Source organism: Metopolophium dirhodum, chromosome 7, assembly GCF_019925205.1.
Source record: "Metopolophium dirhodum isolate CAU chromosome 7, ASM1992520v1, whole genome shotgun sequence".
NCBI lineage: Eukaryota > Metazoa > Arthropoda > Insecta > Hemiptera > Aphididae > Metopolophium > Metopolophium dirhodum.
In genome coordinates, this window is record NC_083566.1 from 29,701,090 (window position 1) to 29,725,609 (window position 24,520).

Genomic DNA, 24,520 nt, shown 5'->3' on the forward strand with positions numbered 1-24,520 from the left:
AAATTATACAATATCAATTACACTTTGTCGCAAAAATTAAAGGTTTGAAAAAAAAAATATATATAATACATTATATCAACTAACTTATTGGTATTATACGGCAGCAAGTACATGTTATATTTTCTAAAAACAAAAATAGTAAATACCATGTGGAACTACACGTATAATTTGATAAAAACTTTATGCTGTTTCGGAATATTGTATAACCGCTCCGCAGACGTACACACGACATGCAATTTCCGTTCAATTTGTCATGACATTATACAAAATAATACGTTGCAATATTAATAATAAAAAGTGTTTGCACTATTATTGTGCATTATTGCGGTAAAACTTCAAATGACGTATTGAAAATAATATTCAAATCGTTGACGTGACACAAACTCACAATGTGGTTCACACTGAAAGGACTCGTCGACTAAAGTTTAACAACAAAAATAATGTGTATAGTGATGTCATACGCAGGGACACCAGCAGTTTTATATCAATGTACAGTGATTACCGAGAAAGTTCTGCACAAGGATGGTCTTTTAGCTACTATTATTTGAAAATGCGTGGTGATTTTTGCGGCCAATAGTTTTACAATCCCAACGGTCTTTCGTTAACCTAAATAATGGTATAATCTGTAAGGGCTTGTGGCGGGGCCTATCCGTTTATCCCTTTCGGGTTCAGCCGAATGCTCTCAAATTTTGCACCCTAATGGATCCACGAGTATATGCATACAAAGTAGTGCATGCTAAGGAAAGTAGTCCTTTAGTAGGCCCTTTAAGGGTCATCTAACGTTGTATGTATTATTGTGTTAATAAACGATGCTACGTGAGCCACGGGGGTCAAGCAATGGTCAAACAGTTCGGTCCCCTTGTGATGCACCCTATAATGCCACAAGGGAAAAAAAAGAGTTTTACGATAATATATTCTCGCGTGACCTGTATATGTTACAAATAGTATGATTTCAAATGTATGGATTAAAATATAAATAAAATAAAATATTATTTAGGAAATAAGCTATAGGAAAAATGTCGTTTATAGTTTAAAATATTATGACCTATGAGAATAAAAAACAGCTTGTAAAATATTTTTTTTCGTAATCGTCACTATGGACCATAATAATATGTTGTAGAACGTCTTCAGATTATAATATATAAAATGTTTTTAATTGTCGCCTACCATAATGTTAGATATTAAAAACAAATTTATTATTTCAAAAATCATCATTTCGAAATTAATTAAATAAACTCTAATAATAAAAACTATTTTAGATACTTACCTACTATAAACAGCGAGTGAACCATGATTATAAATGCGATAAATTATTATTTTTAATTAAAATTTGGTATTTAATTTATTATGGCACGTAATTTTGTTTATCCATCATATTGTTCAAACGGTTCTTATCTTTGTATTTTTACTATTGTACGAAATAAAAATCAATATTTTTCCCGAAAAAGCGGTAGATTCTTATATAATACGACATTAATTGACAATTTAAACATTACGTCATGTATTTTAATTAATATGATGTTAAACCAAGCATGCTCTCCCCCTTTTTTTATTTAATATCTTAATCTGATTTTTGGAGATTTTTCGTACAACTATTGGAGTGTCGTTTGGATATACAAACTTATATTTTTCAAATTAGAACCTCCCCTCCTGTTTATCTAATATATAAAAATCTCACAATGTTTGTTACCAAACTTCTCCGAAACGGCTGGACCGATTTTCACGAAATCTTTTGTGTATATTAAGTAGGTCTCAGAGAGTGATGCAAACTATTTTTCATACCCATACGTGTAAAGGGTGGCTCATCACAAATATGTTTTAATATTTAACATGTAAATTGTATATTTATATATTATTAGATTACGTTTCCACCTACCTGCAACCTGACCTTTTTGTTGGTTTTTATCGGCGTGTAGATATAATTGTTCCGAGAAATTTATCCAACTATATATTATTATTATACCGATTATGCAATATGTATACCCATAATATTAAACGACCGCGTATTTATCGCATTTAACGAATTCATCAGAAACGACTCGACCGTTGAATGGGACGGTCTAACACAACAAGCTTTCTCTCTCATTTATAAGAAAGGTTAATAATCACATAATATATGAACTTAAATTGGATCGATTTGTGTATTTTGTACAATGCCAGCAAGACGCAAGTGCGTCTGATTTGGCCCGTCGAACGACCAAAAGTACAATCATGCGAGATAGAAGAGCACAAAGAAGAGACGTACAAATCCAACCGAATAATGAAAATGTACGTGTGAACATGGTGCGATTGCGTGAGGCACAAGCTGAACAAAATCAAAAAAGACGATTAAAAGCGCGTCAATTCGTAGTTGACACACGCAGAGCAAATGGCCGACAACGCCAACAAGTACATAGAGCATTTGCATCCAATTCATTCCTTCGTCTAGCATTCGAGTATGGGCCCGATATTAAATATTACGCTCATTCGAAAGTAGAGATTGGTGCTATGGACGAGGAATGTCCGCATTGCAATGCGTTTGAGTTCAAAAATGAGCCAGCCGGTATGTGTTGCGCGTCAGGAAAAGTGCAACTACCGGAAATTGAAACACCACCTGAACCATTGAACGGTTTACTTATCGGTACGGTTCCAGATTCTAACCTGTTCCTGGAGTCAATTCGAACATTCAATTCATGTTTCCAAATGTTCGGAGCAACAGAAATAGTTAAAAATAATGCTGCAAATGGTCAACAATTTAATTCAACATTCAAAATCAAAGACCAAGTTTATCATAGAGTGGGCTCATTGCTACCAATGCCAAACGAACCACATAAATATTTACAAATTTACTTTATGGGCGGCGAGGACTCCGGAAGCGCACTTGCCAATCGCGTGGATGCACGTTGTAGTTACAATAACCTTAATTATTCACCTTTTGCCGGACGCATCGTCGGCGATCTGGACGCTTTATTGAATGAGCACGATGAATTGTTGAAATTATTCAAATCACACATGCACAAATTACAAAGTGACAATCACGCTATTGTCATCGATCCTGATAAAACACCAGCTGGAGAGCACAAGAAGTAGATTCAATGCACATGTAGTTGACGACGTTGTTGGAATCATGGTTGGCGACCGTACAGCAGCTACACGAGAAATCGTGATTCGAAGAAGAAATATAATAATATTGAGTTCATTGCTGATACACACGACGCTCTCCAATATCCGCTAATGTTCTGGAAGGGACAAGACGGATATTGCATAAATATTGAACAGCGCGATCCCGTAACATGTACTTCATTCATTGTGAACATCATTACTTAATTTGAGTTAATATTTATGAATATATTATAACAGGAGACGAAACAAACAAGAACGTTAGCTCGAAAGCTTATTATGCGTATCGTATGATGATTAGACGCGGTCAGGACAACGTCGTTCTACGTTATTTTTAAATTTTTATAATTTATGATAGAGATGTAATTTTAAATTTATTAGTTAAGATAAAAAAAATACAATGAATTCAAAAAAATTAATATTTGGTGTATTGTTATTTTTATGGGCCGTCATCTTTCACAGTGCTCCATTCATCTCTCAGTCATAAACCAGTATACGACATTCCCACGCACTTACAATAATTTAATTATTTTTTATTTGAATACCGAAATATTCATTAGATATAATTTATATGGCAAAACAACGTTTGCCGGGTCAGCTAGTACTACAATATAAATACTATCAAAATAAAAATTGAAACGAAAAATGTTTGATCTATAATAATATAACTTTGTTTACGAATATGAATCTGTTACCGATAAGTAATTCGTTTGGAAAATATGGGGACTAGCAAAGTGATTTGAGAATTTTAGTAATCAGTAAAAAATATGGTCAAAAGTATAATGAATATTAGATACATTATAACTATTACATCTATTTTAATCAATAAAAACCATTATGCGGACTTATTCCTCGCTCAAATTTTGAATTAGGTACCTATTATTTATATCAGTATTTAAAAAAAAAATGTTACACTGAAACATTTACAGTAAGAAAAATGGGTTCTCATTTAAAAAATAGAAATTTGTATCTCCACATGATCCTTAATAAGTAATACAAAAATCTCAAGAATTTAAAAATATGGTCTTTAAATATATTTAAAAATTCTAAAAATCAGAATTTTAATGAATTCTTTATTAAAATTAAATACGGGGATGAGCATTCTTGGCGAATCATACATTTTTTATAAAATAGTTTTTATGAATTTTTAAAATAAGTTTAAAAGTACTCTGGAATCTGAATGGCATCCTACATAATATTATTATTGTATAGACATTGATTTATTAATCATAATTTTATAATGTACAAGCCGTTTAATTCGTGTATGCTTAATACAAATTATTTTCCTAAACGTATTCTAATAAAACAATTTTACGTTGACAGTACAGCAGTGTATCATATTTTATGGAAGACTTAAAAAAATTGTTGTGTGATCAATTATACGTTTTTAATGAACCAAAAATAAAAACGATGTGGTTGAAAGTTTCGTTCACGTCTTGTGTCACGATAAATTTATTGTGTTGTTGTAATTTTTTTTTTTAACACTATACCTAGGCTTATGTTATTTATAGCTTCAGGCTGTATTCCATTGACGACACAACAGACGCGACCTTTTACGTTTCTGCCAATAATTACCTTCCATACATAAGTACAAAATACGCGTGTTCGCACAACGCACAGGTACGGTAATTATTTCAATGTAAATAATAATTTTCGTATAAATAAAGGCAGCTATTGTTGATTTGAAGAGAGAACGAGTAAACAATACGATTAACGCACTATCGTACACACTACACACGTATTATAAGTGTAGGTAAGTACACGTGTTTATGCACTCCGCCGTTATTTAACAACTGCACTACAATAATATTAAAACAATTTAATAATATTATAATATCATTACAAACGGACATGTGTTTTTCGTTTTCAATGATACGGAACACGATGTTCAACACTTAAAGCATTTAAATTCCGTTTATTTTTTTATCACGCGGTTTTCACACACGCATGGCGCACGTGTTTCACACACACATAAAATGTTTTGTTTATTCACGCTGTATACAATTATCAATATAATGAAAACTAACAAATGAATAAACGTCTAAGCCACCAAAGCTATAATAATAAGCAGTATATTATGTAATGCCTGTAATAGTATAAAGATAAGTACATTGTTTTTTTCAACAAAATATTTAGTTATCATACTTCAGAAATTTTAAAGTCCCGCAACCCCTATAATATCATGTGTGTGCTAGGTGGTATTTCAAAAAATTAACTTTTTTTTTTTTAATGAGTCAAGTATATTTTTTCCAAATTGACTTCAAATGTTTAACTTTTAGATGTTAATAATATATTGTTAATGTTTATATTTATCTTATAACTAAACGCCATTAACGTTAACAATCAACTCGGTTGACTCGAAATCATTTTTTTTCATTAGCTTGACAGCCTCTAGATGGATGAATATAAAATATCAAATACATTTCAAACTTCTAAGTTTCTATAAAACTAACTTTATGATGCGTGTGTCGTAATTCATCTGCGTAGAAGCACTTGATGACTTCAGTAAGGTTTAGTCGAACACGAGCGAATAAATAAATAATAATATCGTATAACAATGCATTCACACAATATTCGTACAGCTATGTTTTTCGTTAAACAAAATAGGGAACTTCTTGTTAAAACCGCACTATTGCGTCATTTATTTTCGAGTTTAAACGACGGTCGATCTATAGCCGAGGTGTGACATATGAACGCCACCCATGCCTCTATAAAGCCATAGATATAGGTACGTCATATAAGCAATATTATTATACATAAAATATTATAACATTCACACGCAGATCTGACCTTTATGTTATTATATTATTATAGAATATATACGACGACGACGACGACGACGACGACGACGTGATCGATGGCCAAATGCGAAATTACAATATAATCTCAGTGTCGCAGCCCTCCTCGATCGGTAATATGCGCGACACCGACTTTCACGCTCATCGGCCATTCCTGCATACGCGCGGGTATAACGACCACGACTGTCGACTGGAATATCTTCGCGGCCGATTACGCCATCAAACACACTCCATCGTTCGGTTTGTGCGTATTACAATACACCGTAGGTACGAGACGATTGTTTCGACAGCGATGAAACAATACTAACGAGTTGTGTCGACAAATGCCTAGTGTTCACTCGACATGTCCACGTTTTACTCTCGGGAAACGCGAGGCACGCGCGCGAAATCCTGCAAATATAGTATGACACTCATCGCGTCACAATCGCAATGATAATTATGGTTTTCGCCCATATAACACCTATGCTTAGTTTTTAAATAACAAAAAGATATAGGTCGTTTTGATTCATCTAACTATATTATATTCGTTGAAAAATATAAACGGTTGCTTCTGTATTTTTTGCTTGTACGTTTGGATGTTTATAAAAAATATGTCTCACTTCAGATAAATCCAAAAATATTGGTAGACGTCAAAACATATATCGTTTGATAATTGTCTCGTGTTTGAGCCCAAGGGCGAAAAAATAACAATGGAAAACATACGAAGAAATATTGTCCAAAAAGAAAATGTGGAAAAAAGTAAATTCTATACCATGTTTTCTGATTCAACGAGACAAGTGTTGAGTGTTAACCGTGGAGTTAATGTCTCTCTATGCATATTTGAGTATAATATACAATTCAGACACTTAAAAAGAACCAAAAACGGAGTTGAAAACTTTAAAATATTATTTTTCACAAGGGCGAAACCTACATCTCCATTTTAAATGTGTAGAGGTACACAAACCCATGTTTCGATATATTCTAGCTACAGCTAGAGTATGATTGATACTTGTTCGTGATAATGACGGACTTCTACCTCGAACGAATAAACGTGTGAAAACTTCGACGAAGTACTGAAATAGAGTGGACACGTGAGTGTAAGTGACTACATATAATTTTATATTAAATTATATTGGATGATCAATATAATGATGTCTTTGTAATAAAGTTTGCCAGGATTTTAAATCACTTCCATTCTACTTAATCATGAAAAATCCGTTTTCCTAAGGTCTTGCAACTGCCATATTTATATTATTAAGTTTAAATTTCAACTCGTTGTCCCACTTTAGAAACTCACTCTTCTCGACCTTTCCCTGTCACCACCCTTCAACTCAGTATGATAAGACTTATCCCATCATTATCCCAACGCTGTTCTAATTTCGAAACTGTTTGATGTAAATTTATTTCTGACCTTAATTTAGAGATATTCATCTACTAACGACCCTTCGTAGATTCACATCCATTATTAATACAAAATATAAGTAATTGTATTTTTTTTAAGAAAAAATTCAAACATTTTTCGCTCAGAGTTTAAAATGTAACGTTGAATTGTTCAGTTTTTAATTTTTAATAGATTTTCTGAGAGTATTTTGTTGACAGACAAACAAATATCGATGTAGTTAAAAAATTCGAGGAATGGGCCAATTAATTATTCAGTTTTATAGTTATATTTTATTATTATAATTATCCATTAGGTAGGTACAATTATAAAGTAATTTGAATGAAAAAAAATGAATTCATAATATAAATGTTCATGTGTTTTTAAGCGTAGGACATAATAATAGGAACTAGCAAGTATAACAAACCTAATTTAATTTGAATAAAACCAAACAAATACAGTTTTTGTGTCTTTTTTTTTTTGTAATGCATGATTTTTGTGGGATGACATCAAATGTATTTTTCACATATTTTAGAGCACCTAAATGTCCTATAGTATATTTATAAATAATAATAAATCATCATTGGATCATCATACCAGAAAAAAAAACAAAAATCCAATCGTAGCAGAATGCCAAAATATATCATTAAATACAATTATAGAGTGAAAATCTTAAAAAAAAATCACCAGTAATGAATCAATGTAATAAAGAATGATTTCTCGTAATGATGCAATATTATCGAAAACTTCGAGGCTACCGGTTTATAAATTATAATGTTTATATCAATCGAAGGGCTCTGTGCAATAACCAGACAGCTCCAATTTTCAGAATTGTTTAGGGCGACCATTTGAAAAATCATTATCTCATTCAAGTACTCCCGTAGAAAATAATTAACGATATTTATGATAGCTACGAAGATAATAATCAGATTTGTATGGTTGTTGTAGGTACCAATATAAAGATATTTCTTCCATGAAATCGTTTTCACGGTAAAGTCACTTTTGGGAAAAAAAGTGGAGCTCTCTGGTTATTGCACAGAGCCCCGATAATTTATCGTGCTAATGCACAGACTTATGTGCTACACTCCTGTATACTACCTATATAGAAATCTGTGTGCTAACGTACGAAAATTGCCCGTTTAGGTGGTCCGCGTAACGATAATATATAAAATATAAACGTGTATGTAATATTTCAATTTACAAAATAAATATTTAAAAAAGTGAAAATATTGTTTTTATGATAAAACCGTGTCTCCATGCAGAACCCTTGTCAATATAAGACGGTGCGTTTTCCGCGATTTGAACAATTAAAACTCGATCGAATATTAAACTCTCGTTTACACGAGAATGGTAACCTCGCTGAACCGTATCGACTTAGATTTGAGGTTGGTGTACTTAAATATATCTTAACCAATGGGCCTCCTTCCCCCCCTACCCCATTCCATAAATCGCGTTTTCATGTGCCGTTTCGCTACGGCGTGTCGCTACGGATTATTTATGCTGATTAGTATAATAAATATCGTTATACGCGACGATAACGCGGAAAACAATCTTACAATGCAACATTGGCAAGAGAAATTCGTGGTGAATTTCTTTAAAAATGTCTGTGATAGCCAAAATGATTCTGAAAAAAAAAAATCACTGTCGACAAGTTCCAAAATTGTTACGAACAGTGGAATCAACATATCCGGTGATGTGTATGGCTTTCGGAGGCTATCATCATATTGAGTTCCTTTAAAAGATTCAATTTCATATTGTGAAAATATTTCCATTGCTCTTCTGCCACGACGTCATTACCACGTCGCACTGCAGTGGTTTAAAAATGAAAATAGTTCGCCAAAAGTATAATTTCCACAGAAATCTTATAAAACGATCTGTTACTTACATAATAATTATTTTAATAATACCTAATTCGTGTTCGTATACCGATTTAACGGGCCTCCATGTGACCTGTTTTTTTCTCAAAATCTTTTCTTACCGGAAAAACTCTTAAGTCTCGTAAAAATATTTAAAAAGATCATAGTTAGAAATTTTTTTTTTTTGGTAAGAGAAACACTTCTTAGTTCTTACAGAATTGAACTTCAATTTTTGATTTGTTTTCCTTAACCATAATAAAATACGATTTTAAATTTTCAAACTTTCAAACTTCAAGTGTTCATTACAAAGTAACAAGCAAATATGAGCAAGTAATGATAATATTTTTGTAGTCAGTATAGATAGTGATTTAATTGGTGGTGTAATATCGTCGGGTAACTAGATTAAAAAAATTATTAAATTTATATGTTTATAAAAGCTAATAGGTTTATCATCTTATTATTTGTAACATTGTACATTTCAATGACCATAATATGCAGGTTATAAAAATTGTAACTTCATAATTGGGTCATTAAATACTATCTTTGTAACTTATCCAACATATAGATAAATTGATGAACACTTCAATTTCATTATATTTTATTTATTGTAGACAATTAAACTATATGACAGTTATTGACAAAATATTATAGTTTTTAAGAAAAAAAAACTATATTTTGTCTACTTTTATATTATTTTATGAGTATACCCAATAATATTTTGCAATACGTTTTTACATATTTATACGCCTTGGGTAGTATACAAAACCATTTTATTATCTTTATTTGAGTATTTTAAAATTCAAAATATCGACTTTTGGCCAACTATCTTCATTTTTGAACCACTGTGCGTCATTTGCTTGGGTTTTCGTGAAACCTTTACATATAGTTATTATAAGACATAATATCAACAACCATTTAATCACGTTCCACGTTCATATTTTGATTTCAACACGAAATTGTAGAAATTGCAGGTGTTGAACAATAAACAATATTATAGTGCTATTGGTTGTTATTATATTATTGTTAATAATAATAAAATATTATTTTCATTTCGAGGATAAAGAAATATTGATAAATCACTTTCATAGAAAACATGTTCAATCTAATTTTTAAAGGAATTTGTAAACAACGAAAATATTCGTTAGAAAAAAAATGTTATATAGGTAGGTTATATGTTATACTATACTAACCAATAATATAGCATAATCTATTAAACATTGAATTAAATTTATATTTTTTTAATTAAATTAAATTGTCTATAAAGAAAAATTCATCACGACAAATACATTATAAAACTGGCCGATTTTCATCACAGTTGAAACTTTTAGTTTTGAAAAAAGTCACGTTAAAGTAATTGTTATCAATGAAGTTTGCACATGTTGATGTAAAACACTCGTAAAAATGTTAATTTTTTAAGTAACTTTCAGCATAAAACAACCGTATCCGTTTTAATACATTTTCATGTCTTTTCCGACACACACACACACACAAAGATACCCGTATTTAAAGTGGTAAGAATATTTCAATAAAATATACCAAAAAAGCGATTACCTATTATTCGACCTCTTTGTTTTGAGCCTACAATTATTTGACAATTATAAAATCCAACTAATGCCTTTAAAAACCTTTGATACTATTAAGTGCCATAAACCCTCTCATTATCATTATGGTCTCAAATATATTGTATTACTTGTTTTTTGTTTGTTTTTTGTCATTTTATGCGCAAATATCTCAAAAGTCGTTGGTCATTAATAAATATTCGTTAATAGTGTGCTTGTAGAATTTGCAAGGTTGTAAACTTTCTACTACGCATCACCAACGAGAGGTGGGTACTGAGCCATATATTTATAATAATTTATTAGTTTACGAAACAGCAGTCGTGTGGCTGCGGACGAGGACAGACATTACATTATCACTCTGTACATCGATCGTCTGCGGTCTGGCCGCATATTAGGATTTAAGAAAAAATTATAATTGCTTTTGTATCAAAACTGTGTAGTCTTTGTAGGTTGCACACACAGACCTATAAACTAACGGACAGCGCTAAGAGAGACAAGTCATGGGTAAGGTATAGAGTGAGCGATAAAAGAAACAAAGTAGTAACATTTATACAGTTCCTTATGCGGGCCGTATACGGGTTTCCTTCACTACTTTATGTTCTTTCTCTCTCAGTTATAATATGGTTATATGATCACCTAGCACTGATGGCAGAGCGAAGTGGAATGCGCTGTCCATTAGTTTATAGGTCTATGGTTGCACTTAATCAGACGTGGATACAAGTGGGAGTGGTTATGGGGGCTGAAACCGCCTTTTAGGCCTAAATATTTCACTCTTGCCTACGTAATTATATAATATATACAATAAGTCCCTCTCTTTTTTCATTTCTAGGTCGACGCCTGCAAATAATAATAATATCTTAATCGTGATAAGTAATATAGTGTGCAGATAACATATTATTAAATAATACACAACGTTAAACGCCCGTGGTAAACGGCTACTGCAGCTGTGATATATAAAAATATTATAATAATATTGTGGAAAATTCATAACTGAATATAATGTATATAACGCTATTATGAATAAAGCCGTGACCGTGTGGGTATATGGAGTTTTACTCCTCCCATAAGACGTTTAATATTATTTTCAACGTCCCTAGGTACGTGCTATAAGTTTATAATATAAACATACAATAAAACAAATTATAAAACTATGATTTTTACTTTTTAAACTTTGATTTACCAACCCAATATTATCTTAAATGGGCAACTTCTCCCATCAAGCAGTCTTTATGTTAAATCAAATCTTGTTATCGTTTAAACCTACTTTACAAAAACTGTATTGATCGTTTAATCCAACTTAAAAGTAAAAAAAACTTTGATTAGGTAACTAATACAATAGTCAATAACAAAATGCATGATGTCGTAATATTATTATGGTTTTATTTGATATTTTTAAATATACGTTAGGTGTACACGATAATATATAATTTTATTTTTATTATTTTTATTTGAAACAAACAATTTATACAAAAAATGCACAATCATTAGCGTAATATATAATAAGAGTAGGTATATGAATGGGGTTATTAAGAATTCACCCATTAGTGGAACTTCACTTGATTAATTATATATTGTTTTCTTTGTTGTACATTTTCATTTTTATTATTTCCAATTTTGTTATAAAATGATTAAAATATTATTGTATATTCGTGATGCCACTTCGAGGATTTCCTGTTAGTGTATGATGGAAAAATCCTTTGTAAGAGAATATCGGAATGAGTTTGAGTAGCTTATGAAAGCGCATATAAAATAAGCGTGCTGTTGACTGTGTTGATTGTTGCCATTCGAAGGTGCATTAGGATAGACCACGGCGTTATTATCTTGTGCGCAAAATATTATGTCGTGTATGGCTCGTGGCAGTGATAGCGCTACGACTTAAATAGTAAACGTTGCTTGTTGTTTTATACCGTGCACTTATTTACGTTTACATTTTATAAAGAGTAAGCGTGCATTTACGGATTCACAAACTATCTAATTAGATAAGGTTGACGATAGGTAGCGAAGATTTGTACGTTGTAAATTTGTTACAATTGGCCACGAAAAGAAATGGGATCGCACAATCAGATGCGCCTTGGATAGGAGCAATAAAGCATACCAACTACTATGGAACCACGAATCTAACAATAAACTCCACCAAATCAAGACTTCTTTAAATCCGTATCCCTTCTCCTGCACAAGACGAGAACAAACAATATAATATGGTCGTGTGTAAAAATCGGTCACACAAACATCACCCACGTACACTTAACGAAAAAGGAACCAAGACATATTATGGGCAAATTCTGCGACACATCTTTAATATTCAAAAAACAACTCCCCTTTGAATGCCCATACTTTGCCAAAGAGTAAAGTCTTTCCACAGCCAACGAATATAGAAGATATTTTATCAATAAAAAACCTTTAATTTATTAAGGTATTTCCTTAAAAAATCTAATCTCTACAACCACCACGTTTAAATATTTCATATGCGTACCTACTATTATAACTATTATTATTCTTATTACCCAATTACACTTGTAATGTATGATTATTATGATGAATGAACAAATTATAACGTAAAATATAAAATGCAAATTCATATTTTCCTGGCTATAATGACTTTATTGTTGAAGTCGTAATAAAGAGGCAAAAGTAGACCCATACACGCATATTGCGTAGGTAGGTGCTGATGTGAAAAATTATTATATTTCTCCATCAACAAATCGTAAATATAAATTTTAAAATTAGTCCATTGTTATTCATACGTATTGTCTTCTATAATCTTTAGACACATAATTTATTTATATTTTCCATTGTTTATGATTGTACTTCTTCTAGAAAATCTTAAATAATGTATTGTTCATGTATAATTTGTTGTTGGAAACGATTATTACTGTACCAAAATATCGTTATAACTCCTTGTTATATAGGGCATAATTCAAAGATAAAATTCTTTTTTTGTCCATCCATCAAATAGGATTAAGGGCATTTTGCTATTTAAATGATTAATAATCTGTGTTTTCCCGCTTTTCCATAAATTGAATCAGTAATACGGGAAAACACAGAGGCCCAACATTACTAATGTGTACACATATTATATTAGTTTATATAATACTAAACTATTATATAGGCAAGTAAGTATAGGGTTGGGTTGGTCCCTTAAAAATAAAAATTTTAACCTTCTACCTCTTATTATTGTGATTCGTAATATAATGAAACTAAAATAATAAAATGTGTACAAAATCTAATCAGCATAGCCTCGAGAGTCAAGAGGGTTGATAGTATTGATATAATAATAATAATTTAGGTATACATAATATAGTATTTACATATTCTTTGAGTTTAGATCGCAATGTATTCATATCCGTGGTTATTTATGATATTTTTGTTGTTTTTATTATAAAACGCTTCAATAATGTGTAACGATGACACAATCATTATTGATTTGCCCGGTTACCGTCATTAGTGATATCCGTTTGTTAAACGCGCATTATCGCCAACGGTTCCTAAAAACATTTTCGGCATTGTCACACGGTGGACAATTTTATACTATTATTTCGTAATTATAATAATAGTATATATTATAAACGATTTGAACGTAATATTTATTATAAGTTCACATTCAGATCAAACACGAAATTATATCATAATACGGCGCTTCGAGTTTCACACGCGGAACTGGAAATTGTAGAATAATAGTTCTAACAATAATACCCTTCGTTATTATTCATCTTCTCGCACTGTGAGTATAATATTATTTTTATTATTATTAATGTGGTTGTTGTGTCGTTTTCTCATGACTATTATTATGTTATCGAGCAATGTCCCTGATGTACTAAAAAACTAAAAACAAAAAGGTTGGTTAAAAAAAACATAACCAAGTAGGTACTGACGCGCGTTTTTAATAAACATTTTCATTTTAATTTTTAATATAATTTGTACGAGTCCATGGAAGTGATCAAAATTAATTATTAGCATCGAATGGGAAATGTTTTATTTTAATCTGAAATATTTAAATTAATATTTTTTAGATAAACATTTTTTCATTATATTGTCTCGTGGCTTTTTGCGAAGACTCATCGGACCTCGGATTGTTCAATATCTATAGTAATACATAGTTTTCATGTATTAGGTATTACTATTAACTAATGATTATGAACTATTGAGTATTCATAAACAATAATAGTATTACGTATTTAAAAAATATCTCCAGTTTCTTTTGATGTACAAAAAATATTATTCAGTAACGCATTAGACAAAACACGTTTAAGAATAGATTCTAGGTCCTTATCGTACAAAGCTACTGACAAAATACAACTATTCAATATGCCCCCAACTAGTTTTCAAAGTCATTATTTTAGCGACTACATTAAAGTGAATTCTAAATATTTCGTGCTATGTGATTCAGGTACGTTTGATTATTGCAATAAATCACTATATCAATCGTCATACGATTAGGTGTAAACAATTATAAATTCACATTAATTAAAGTTAAATCAATTTACGTGAATTTTTTCAATTTTCTACTATAAAAAATGTGCTGTTTAATATTGCAATGATTAAAAACAAAAAAATCACATTAACCATTAATTGTTGGATAACATTCTAGCTCAAGGCGTGACGAGTGTTTTATATTTATTGAATTTTACCGACAAATTGAATGTGAGGGTTGATCGGATGTGCTCATGGATTACATGTAAAAAAAATGAACGGTATTTTAGTGTTTTCATTTTATTTTATAAGTGGAGCGAGAAATGTATTGAATCAACGAAGATCTGTTTTTTTAGTTTTGTCAGTGAATTATTTTTTTCTAAGTAGAAAAAACGGTCCAAACATTTTACGTGGTCGTCAATGTATTTTCAGTCAGTATATTTTATTTAAATGTGGTTAATTGAATTTATCATCGTAATGAAAAACTACCGATAAACTATATAAAAATAAACGTATAGTGATTTGGTAGTTTTGTCCTAATTCGAAAAGTAATAATCCTTGAAAGTCTCAATTTCAAATACATTTTGGTCTTGGGAATTGGGGTTTTGGAAAAACTAGTTTTGAAATCCATACCAATCGCAACGACCACAATAATTGTAGACCGTTGCAGATGGCGTTGGCTGGAATAAACGAAGAGAACGTTCTGCAGGAGAACACGACCATCCGGTCGCTTAACGCCACGTACGCGGTGCACAAAATTATCGGCACCGGTCGTTTCTCGTGCGTCTACAGAGCGACGGAGTCGGGCACGGGCAACGCGGTGGTGATCAAGGCGCCGAACGATTCGGACTCCAGCAGACGGCTGGACCGGAAACTGTACCTCAAGGAGCTGGACTTTTTGAACAGGCTCAAGTCCAGTCAGTTGCGGGCCCGGTACGTCCGGTTGAGGGACACTGTACTGCTCAAATCGGGAATGATGTGTTTCGTCATGGAGAGACTGAGCATCACCCTGCAGGCCGTGCTGCACAACATCGGCCCGCTGCCAATGTGCATGTGTCGGCCGATCGTCAGACAGATCGCACAAGGTACGTGTGCAACAGTAATAACGGGAAATAATACCATGTGAAAAACGTAGAGCTAAGTACAACAGGTACGTCTAAATCTGCAGTGTATACGCATGTAAGTACTCGACGCGGTGCGCAGCGTTTCGTCACATCATCACATGAGTCAAAACTCAGGAGAAAACTGAGATTTTTATGTTAAAGCGATAATATATGACCAAGGTTCCGTAAGAATCACGGTGATATGGCGAAATTTGACTTGTTTTCGAGTAAATTACATTAGGCATGGTATACCATAATATTTTCTATATATTCTATAAGTCCAACTTTTCCGATGAGAGATAAATGGAAACGCATTGATATTATTGCTAATCGTATTTTGTGGGTCTTAATATTTTGCGATAAGCATTGAATATTTAAAAAAATTTATTAACATAACTTGGCGTGGTCCAACTACAAATCTATTTATTTTTTTTATATGATTTATTATTTCTGTTTGCGAGGCGGTGTCTGGATATATTATAATGTGGCCTTGTTGTAAGAATGAAAGATAATGATTTAGTGATGATAAAGAATGGATATAGGTAACCTGTAATATATATACAATATGGTCAAATTATTTTTCAAATATGTAAATCATATTGTACCAACCATTGGATTGTGAGTCTATTTTATTTGAAATATCATCTGTTTTCAAAAACTTCGGCACCACTGATGAGACATGAGAAGGGACCGGATGGAACGTCGCTCTATATATTATTTATACCTATTATTTTTTTAAATTATCTGAACAAAACTAATTTATTAAACTAGTCACTTAAGTTAAATTATTAAATAAGTTAGGTAGGTAAGTAATTAGAAAATTAACTAATTAATTAATTAAAACATTTTTAATTAAAATAACTTTAACAAGTTGATTTAATGATGCCTAAAATATAATATGCTCTGTAATAATGCACAGTGTATAATAAACATTGTACATGACGATATTAAATTAATTAAGAAAATTTCATTATCATCACTATGTCAGTCAATCTTTGTCCTGTATTTGGTCAATGTCCCTCCATAGTTAATCTTTTTATAATATTTTGGTTTTGATATTATCCATTAGGTAGTGTAGTATTCGCTTATTGTTATTACATATTAGTTCTTGGAATTCTCTTCTAATAGACCTAATATCCGATTTGTACAATTAATTACTAATAATGTTTATTTTGGACTTTGTTCAACCTGGTCATGTTCTGATCATGAATATGTTTATCTATTATCATCCCGAGGGCATTGTTTTCAAAGGTTAGTATTAATATAACAATATACAGTTTTTGTGTGTTTAGTAATGTAACCCGAAGGATAAACCAGGTTAGTCCGAGCACATCGATTTTTCCCATTCCAGCTTTACACATCCGTTGGCTTAAAATATATATCGACTGTATATCATATGTTTAGGCATCTGCAGGTATACCTATATTATATAAATATTATTAAACGTACTCCTATTCGTTTTAAAATGTCAGACTTTACACTGTTATAATGTACCATCAGAAACTCTCACGTTCCTGCATAGTACGTCGTTATGTACTTTATTCGGGGATAACGTCGTGAAAAAACTAACCCAGATAATGTTCAAATTGACCCATGCTTACCTTTTCTTTTGGACGGGTAAATGTCTGAAATTGGGTAAGATCAATCTCGCCCGGGTAATGCCGACACAAAATCGAGGATTGCCCGTACGATAATACATTTTACGTGCACAATTAATTTTTTTTTTTAATTGATCTTAAGCTTCGGCAACTATGGCCATTAGCTGTAGTGGTTTGTTTGTGGGTTGTTAGTGTCGGTAGGGGAAGGAACACGTGTGTGTTGGGTATTGGCAGAATTTTTTATTGGGCACCGGTAGGTATCTGCCATGCCCGGGTGGGGGATGGTGGCACTTGTTCTCCGGATACCGTGACTTGCACGGAGAAAAATGCCACCCGGTGGTCGAGGATCGAACTCGGACCGGCTGTGCCGAATCCCTCGCGTTAGACCGCTCGGCCACCTCGTCCCCCGACACAATTTATTATTGACCAGCTAGTGACTGTCGGTTCGGATCGACAGAATAAATGACAAATCAGTGTATTATGTTTTAATGTCTTTTTGATAAGGTGGTTTTACAAAAAGTATTACTCATTTTAATCAGACAAGCTACTCCCAAAAGCATTGCACACTATAAAATAATTCTTTGATTACCTATGTCCTATACCATTAATTTCGTTGTTATTCAATAAGTTTACAATTTTATCATTATGAAGCACTGAAGTATTCACCGACTATTCAGTAATTTTGAAATTTTTATTTGGGGTGTTTGGCAATGAATTTCCAAACATATAATTTAAAAATTTGTTCTCAGTATATTTTTATAAAATCTAATTTACATTTTTTATTTCTGAAAAAACTTCAACACGTCAAGTACAATAATACAATTTAATATTATAATGTAGTACCTGTAGCTAAAAAAAATTCTATAAAAAGGTCTATGATTTGTTTTTAATATGTTTATTTGATTTTAACACAAATTGACAAGAACCGAGTGTAAATGTCGAAAAAGATTTTATATACTTTTTTTTTTTTTTTTTATCTTAACGTCTTACAACATCTCGATCAGCTTTTGTTTTTTGATTTGATTTATGATATTGTGTTCGCTCCGTCGGCTGTCCGTGTTCACGACGTACGCGTAATAAGGCTTGGCCGGTCTGAAAGTTTTCGGGATCGTGCACGCCGACCTCAAGCCCGACAACATAATGTTCACGTCCGGCATAGGGACCGATCTTCTGGTGAAGATCATCGATTTTGGTTGGGCGTTCGACATGAAGAACGTGCACACCATGCACCAAAAGCAGATCCAGGCGATCCCGTACCGCGCGCCCGAGGTGTGCTTCCAAGGCAGCCTGGACCACGGCCTGGACATGTGGGCCCTCGGATGCATCATGCCGGAAATCGTTACCGGCGTCAAGCTGTTCGACGTGGACGAGGAGGAACTGTTGATCAAAATGATTATACGCACGCGGCCCGTTCCCGAGTACTTGATATCGGATTACCCAACACATTTCTACGACACTCAACTCCCCGTCGGTTGGATTCAATTTCAGGTGATTTTTATCGACACAACACAATATTATTATCGCCATCGCCGTCAATCATTTTACCCTCGGCGTGTTATAAAATATCACGTTTTGGTCGCCGTAAGGGTACCCACCATGCGACCACTCCATATACCTGAGGTAGTCGTCTGTATCCATCCGACGCCGAACAGTTTAGTTCAATAGTTTAATTAACACTCACACTCACATAATATCGTATGCTGTTACATTTAAATAAGTAGTAATTTATGAAAACTAAAAGTTAGTGTCTTAAAGCATTCACGTTTATGTTGACACGTTAAGTAAACCAAGAAAATCTACATGACCAAAACGAATCATGATAGATACCACTATTATACCACAATGTTTATACAATTTTACTACAGTTTATGCACTAATTTTTACAATGATAAGCATCTGCGAAAACTCACTATAAAAATATTAAATAGTTTTAAATAATCTATAATAACTACTTTAATAACTACTCTTTAATACTACTATATTGTTCGATGTACTGATGCACAATAAACATATTTGTAATAAGTCACTATAAAAATGAGTTTGGAAATCTTCCGCATGTCTCTGCCGTACCATATTATGCGTCATAATATCGATTAGGTGTATACGATTTTCAAAAATGTAATCAATATAACATATTATTATACATATTATGACATTGTACATTTCGTTTGTTGGACGTTTAAATACAACATAGGAGTTTAACTGCAGTCAGTCACCCCTAGCACTAATTATTGTGCCTACCTATTTCGCACTGAGTTTTTTTTTTTTTTTAATCCTATCGTCGCAGTACAACTAATTCAGAACACGTCGCTAACAATAATTATTCAATTCCAACTTTCGAGTATGGTTGTTAATAATATGAAACGCCTACTGCTTAATATGTAGAATAAACGGCAATAATAAACTATGACGTGCGTGTGTTGATCACATAATAATTATAGGTAGTGTCATTCCATCGTGTTCGTTGCATACATTTCACTAATTGTATTGTGCACAATTAATTACCACTAATTACATAATAATATTATGTAGCCATGTAGGTAGGTGGTATACTCTAAGTAAATTTAAAATATACACTACTATAAGTAATACTGGTAAGAGCATAAGTAATAACACGCTTTATAAACTTGTTTTTTTTCACAGAAATCAAATTAAATGTTTGAAATGTGCTATGTACGATTTTTAATACTCGTTCCGTCGAATCTAATTGTTTTTCCATGTTTCATAAATTTTCCTCGTAGCATACCTGTATTTGTATGGTGTATATTATTAATACTGATTTTTTGCTTTCGGATTCTACTCGATTTTTTTTCCTCAAAGAGAAACGTCTGATATGAACAGTGTATATAATATGTATACGTCGTATATATCTATAAATATATATATATATACTTATATGCGTTATTATTAAAAGCTGGATACGGCCTATTGTAATACGGAGGAATTGTTTGATAATAAAATGTATATATTATTATATTGTTTGCGGTCCGTTATTGTAAAGTTCTCACGAAACTGGAACGGTATCCGACTGCATATACATTGTTATTGGCGAGAATCTGAATCCGTTTCGTGAGTAGAAAATATAAGTCGAAAAAAAAATAAAACAAACTGTACGTTAAAAGCCATTTCGAATTTGTGCTACTGCGGAAGAATTACTTAGGACAGCATATTTTATTCGAGACATTATTGTTATTGAGAATGATAGTTACGGTTTTATCCAAACGTCGTCCCGTGCAATAATATTTATTGTTCGTGATGCATTCCGTCGGGAAAATGTGTGCGACTTGAGGTTCCTCCTACACAAACTCAACAACAAAAATATGCGTTCGTAATGTTCGATTTTTGTCGGTATATGGTTCATGGTTCGAATAAATATGGTATATCATATGGTGTAAAACTGAAACGTGTACCGAAAAATTTGCTATCGATAGTCAACAACTGTACAATTATTCAGTATAATATAAGTACGAGTTTGTTATTGTATTTTCAAAAAACGATGTAAAGAGAATAATAATATTGAGATGTACATTTTATCGAAGTGAATGCAAAACTAAACTGTTTTTTTAGTTTTTAAAATTAAAATAATAAACTAATAAAAAAAAATTTGGTAATATTGTCACCTATAAATTATAATGTGTTGATATTGTATTTCATACTACTATAATTATTGCAAAATGTATTAACGTATTTGTACCTATTAAACTAATATAATACATGTTTGCATTTATACAAAATATTATAACATGGTTATATAATATCTTAAGATGCCGTGAATCAACGTGATTAGATGTGCAGTATTGTATATGAATACAAAATATTTATCTCACGACTTGATATAATTAATCGTCAAAAAAATGCAAGTACGAAATGTTTTTTGAAAAGATAATATTAAAATACAGATATACATATTTACTTCCCATACTTTTTTTGATTTTAAATCATCATATAGGTTAGTAATTTCTAATACAAAACCGTTATTTGAGTAGCTTATAGGCCGTTGACAATATTATTTTATGAAAACACTACATGCTTAATAAAGTCAAGATTGTTCAATAATAATTCACTGTCGGTCATGGCATCTTATTCCATTTTATCACCGTTATTATTATTTCATGTAAATAAATTTTGTTTTTTTTTTTACAAAATATCGTTCCACCATTTCATTCGTAGCGTTTATCAGGAGTGCGTTGCTGATGATTTACATAAAAATCTAATTTTATATGCTAAAAAAAAAACCAAAAAAACGAGAAACGTATAATATTATAACGGACACGTATAACACCCATCGTCGCTTCAGTTGACATACGATATACGAAGTTGATTTCCGGTCACCAACTCGTATTAGTGTTACTATTAGTGTTTAATAATATTGTATAGACATCTTAAGTCGAGCCATTTTTTTTTTAATGCGTATAATATAATGATTAAATAATGTATTTTATAATTGCACGCGTGTAACGGCATTGAAAAAAAAAATACCTACTTTTTTTAAAATACTTTATGAATACTGTTTTTCCATTTTCAGAATTTGCACTATGACGTGATCGAGCAAAACGACCAGCAATGCTGTGAGGACATCAACTGGTTCATGGACTTGGTATATCAAATGTTAGTTGTAATGCCGGATACGCGTATAACAGCGGTCGACGCACTCGCGCATCCGTTCCTGACGATCATGCATTTCATCAAGTACCCGAGCACAGCGATGACCAAGAAAAACGCCAAGTTAATGGAATCATGTAAGCTGGACATTTGAATCGACTTAAACCCCTGCAATTTATATAGTTCTGGCCCCATACTCCACACTTCTGATCTAAAAATCAGCCAACACTGCCCGCACCGATCTGCACCGTCGGAGAAAGCTTTGTTATTTTTTATAAAAATATATTATATTATATTATATTGTGTTGTATTTACTGTACAAGATTACGATATCGTCTCGAAGATAATCGAAGACATCGAACGTGATAATAATACGGATTACTGTGTGCAATACCATTCACGCTGTGTTAAATATTGCATATTATTATACTCGATAAATTAGTTCGGGAGATCACGGTTTATATTTAATTATGTATAGCTAAATATGTTTGTCCGTCGCGGCTGTGCCTACACGATATAGACGAAAGTATGATATTTCGACGTTTTGCGTCCCGAAATCACCTATACTATAGTGATCCCTTGATAGGATAACGGTCTGAATATTAATCTCCGCGAGGACTCAAGGATCAAGTATAATATAAGACGCCTACCGTATGGTTTTATATCGTACTCGTGCGGCCGCGGCGGCGAGTTGCCTGCAATAAATTCCGTCAATTTTGTCACGTTTTTTAAATCGCCTGACTGTTATTGTTACTGTAGGTATACTTTGTACGTTTGTTTTATATTTTTAATAAAAAAACAAAAAAAAAAAATGCTTACAAATGTTCACAAATGACAATAAAGAACCTTTTCAACTGTAGAAGCAGGATTTGAGAAAAAATGAACAGAATATGAGATTGATGAAAATCTCCACAAAATGGGAAAACGATAGGTAACCATTCTGCTGTACCCATAGTAGGTGTCGAGTGTATCTGGTCTTTGAGTATGCCACTATACTATGAGTGGAAGATAATGTTTTGAATTCAACGATAAATCATTGTATATGAAAAAATATTCTGAGCAAAGATGGTCTGTTAGTAATTAGTATGTATTAGGTTCTAAGTACATTTTATGATATATTTATACTGCTATGAAAGAAATGTGTTATACTATTTGTAATACGGCACGAACTACTTATGAGGAACCTTGTAATAAATTGTCAAGGTTTTTGCACGAGCGAAAATGTTTTTATCGATATTTATAGAAAAAAAAAAATGAAAAACTTCAAATATCTATGTATATGATTAGCGTAAAGAACTCATATTTTGAAAATTTTACCATGTATAGAAAATGCTAACATAAACATTTGGTGATAATTTCAAGCGTCTACGATTATAAGTTAATCGTTTTTGAGTTAAACTAAAAACAAACCAAAATCAAATTTCTCAAAAACTGGTTTTGCGTAAATATTTTGAAAAATACTGGACATTATTTACTTTTGGCCATTGCAAAACTAATATTGGTATTAATCGCTTTGTCCGGAATCTATAATTGCGGACAATAGCATGGTTGTCGTAATCGGTGAAATACGCGTGTACTTAATTGAAAGTCTTGCATGCACTCATAGTCACGGATAATCATCGCACCAGCTTGCGTACAATATATTATATATTACGATACAGTGTAACGGCGGTGCGTTTTAAAATTCCACCACGGAAACCGCCCTCTTCAGAGTCGATCCCTCGGGGTCGTAACGGTCTAAATATGCCTAAATATGTCCCGTTGTACAAACTCACCCCCGTCCACTACGCCGACGTCGTCATTGCCACCGACCACTTTTATGCATGCGTATAATAGTGGGTGTATTATACCTACGTGGTTGGTAAAATCTTTATACCCCGCTGCTAAATACGTGTATATTATTTTAATAAAATGTAATATCGTCACGGGGATATATATTACAATACAGACCATTAGTTGTGCAGACCCTGCAGCCGGAGATCAAGCTGCAGAGGTCACATAATATAATATTATAACAGCTGCGGGCAAACGCGCCTCCCCGACGAAAAAGTACCCACAATATATTTACCGTGCAGAAACGGTGCACTGACGATACACCTAACTCGACCTATGTGTGAGCGCGTGCGTATATGCATTAT

General features: G+C 32.4%; 2 protein-coding genes across 3 annotated transcripts in view; one reads left to right on the plus strand and one right to left on the minus strand.

Moving 5' to 3' along the window:
- LOC132948234 (GTPase-activating Rap/Ran-GAP domain-like protein 3) overlaps positions 1-24,520 on the minus strand; it is a 385,560-nt gene that overhangs the window by 202,287 nt on the left and 158,753 nt on the right. The gene's annotated exons all lie outside the window — the stretch shown is intronic.
- On the plus strand, positions 15,310-22,536 carry LOC132948842 (homeodomain-interacting protein kinase 2-like). The gene is made up of 3 exons (XM_061019502.1): positions 15,310-16,164; positions 18,862-19,268; positions 22,306-22,536. Exons 1-3 carry the CDS (start codon positions 15,750-15,752, stop codon positions 22,534-22,536), a joined length of 1,053 nt encoding a protein of 350 aa, XP_060875485.1. The 5' UTR covers positions 15,310-15,749.

What these genes read in the sequence shown, in the direction of transcription:
- LOC132948842 (XM_061019502.1), top strand. Translation starts at nt 15,750, where the DNA reads ATGGCGTTGGCTGGAATAAACGAAGAGAACGTTCTGCAGGAGAACACG. An exon ending in CGTCAGACAGATCGCACAAG is followed by an intron (nt 16,165 to 18,861) that starts GTACGTGTGCAA and finishes ACGCGTAATAAG; the next exon opens with GCTTGGCCGGTCTGAAAGTT. An exon ending in TCGGTTGGATTCAATTTCAG is followed by an intron (nt 19,269 to 22,305) that starts GTGATTTTTATC and finishes TTCCATTTTCAG; the next exon opens with AATTTGCACTATGACGTGAT.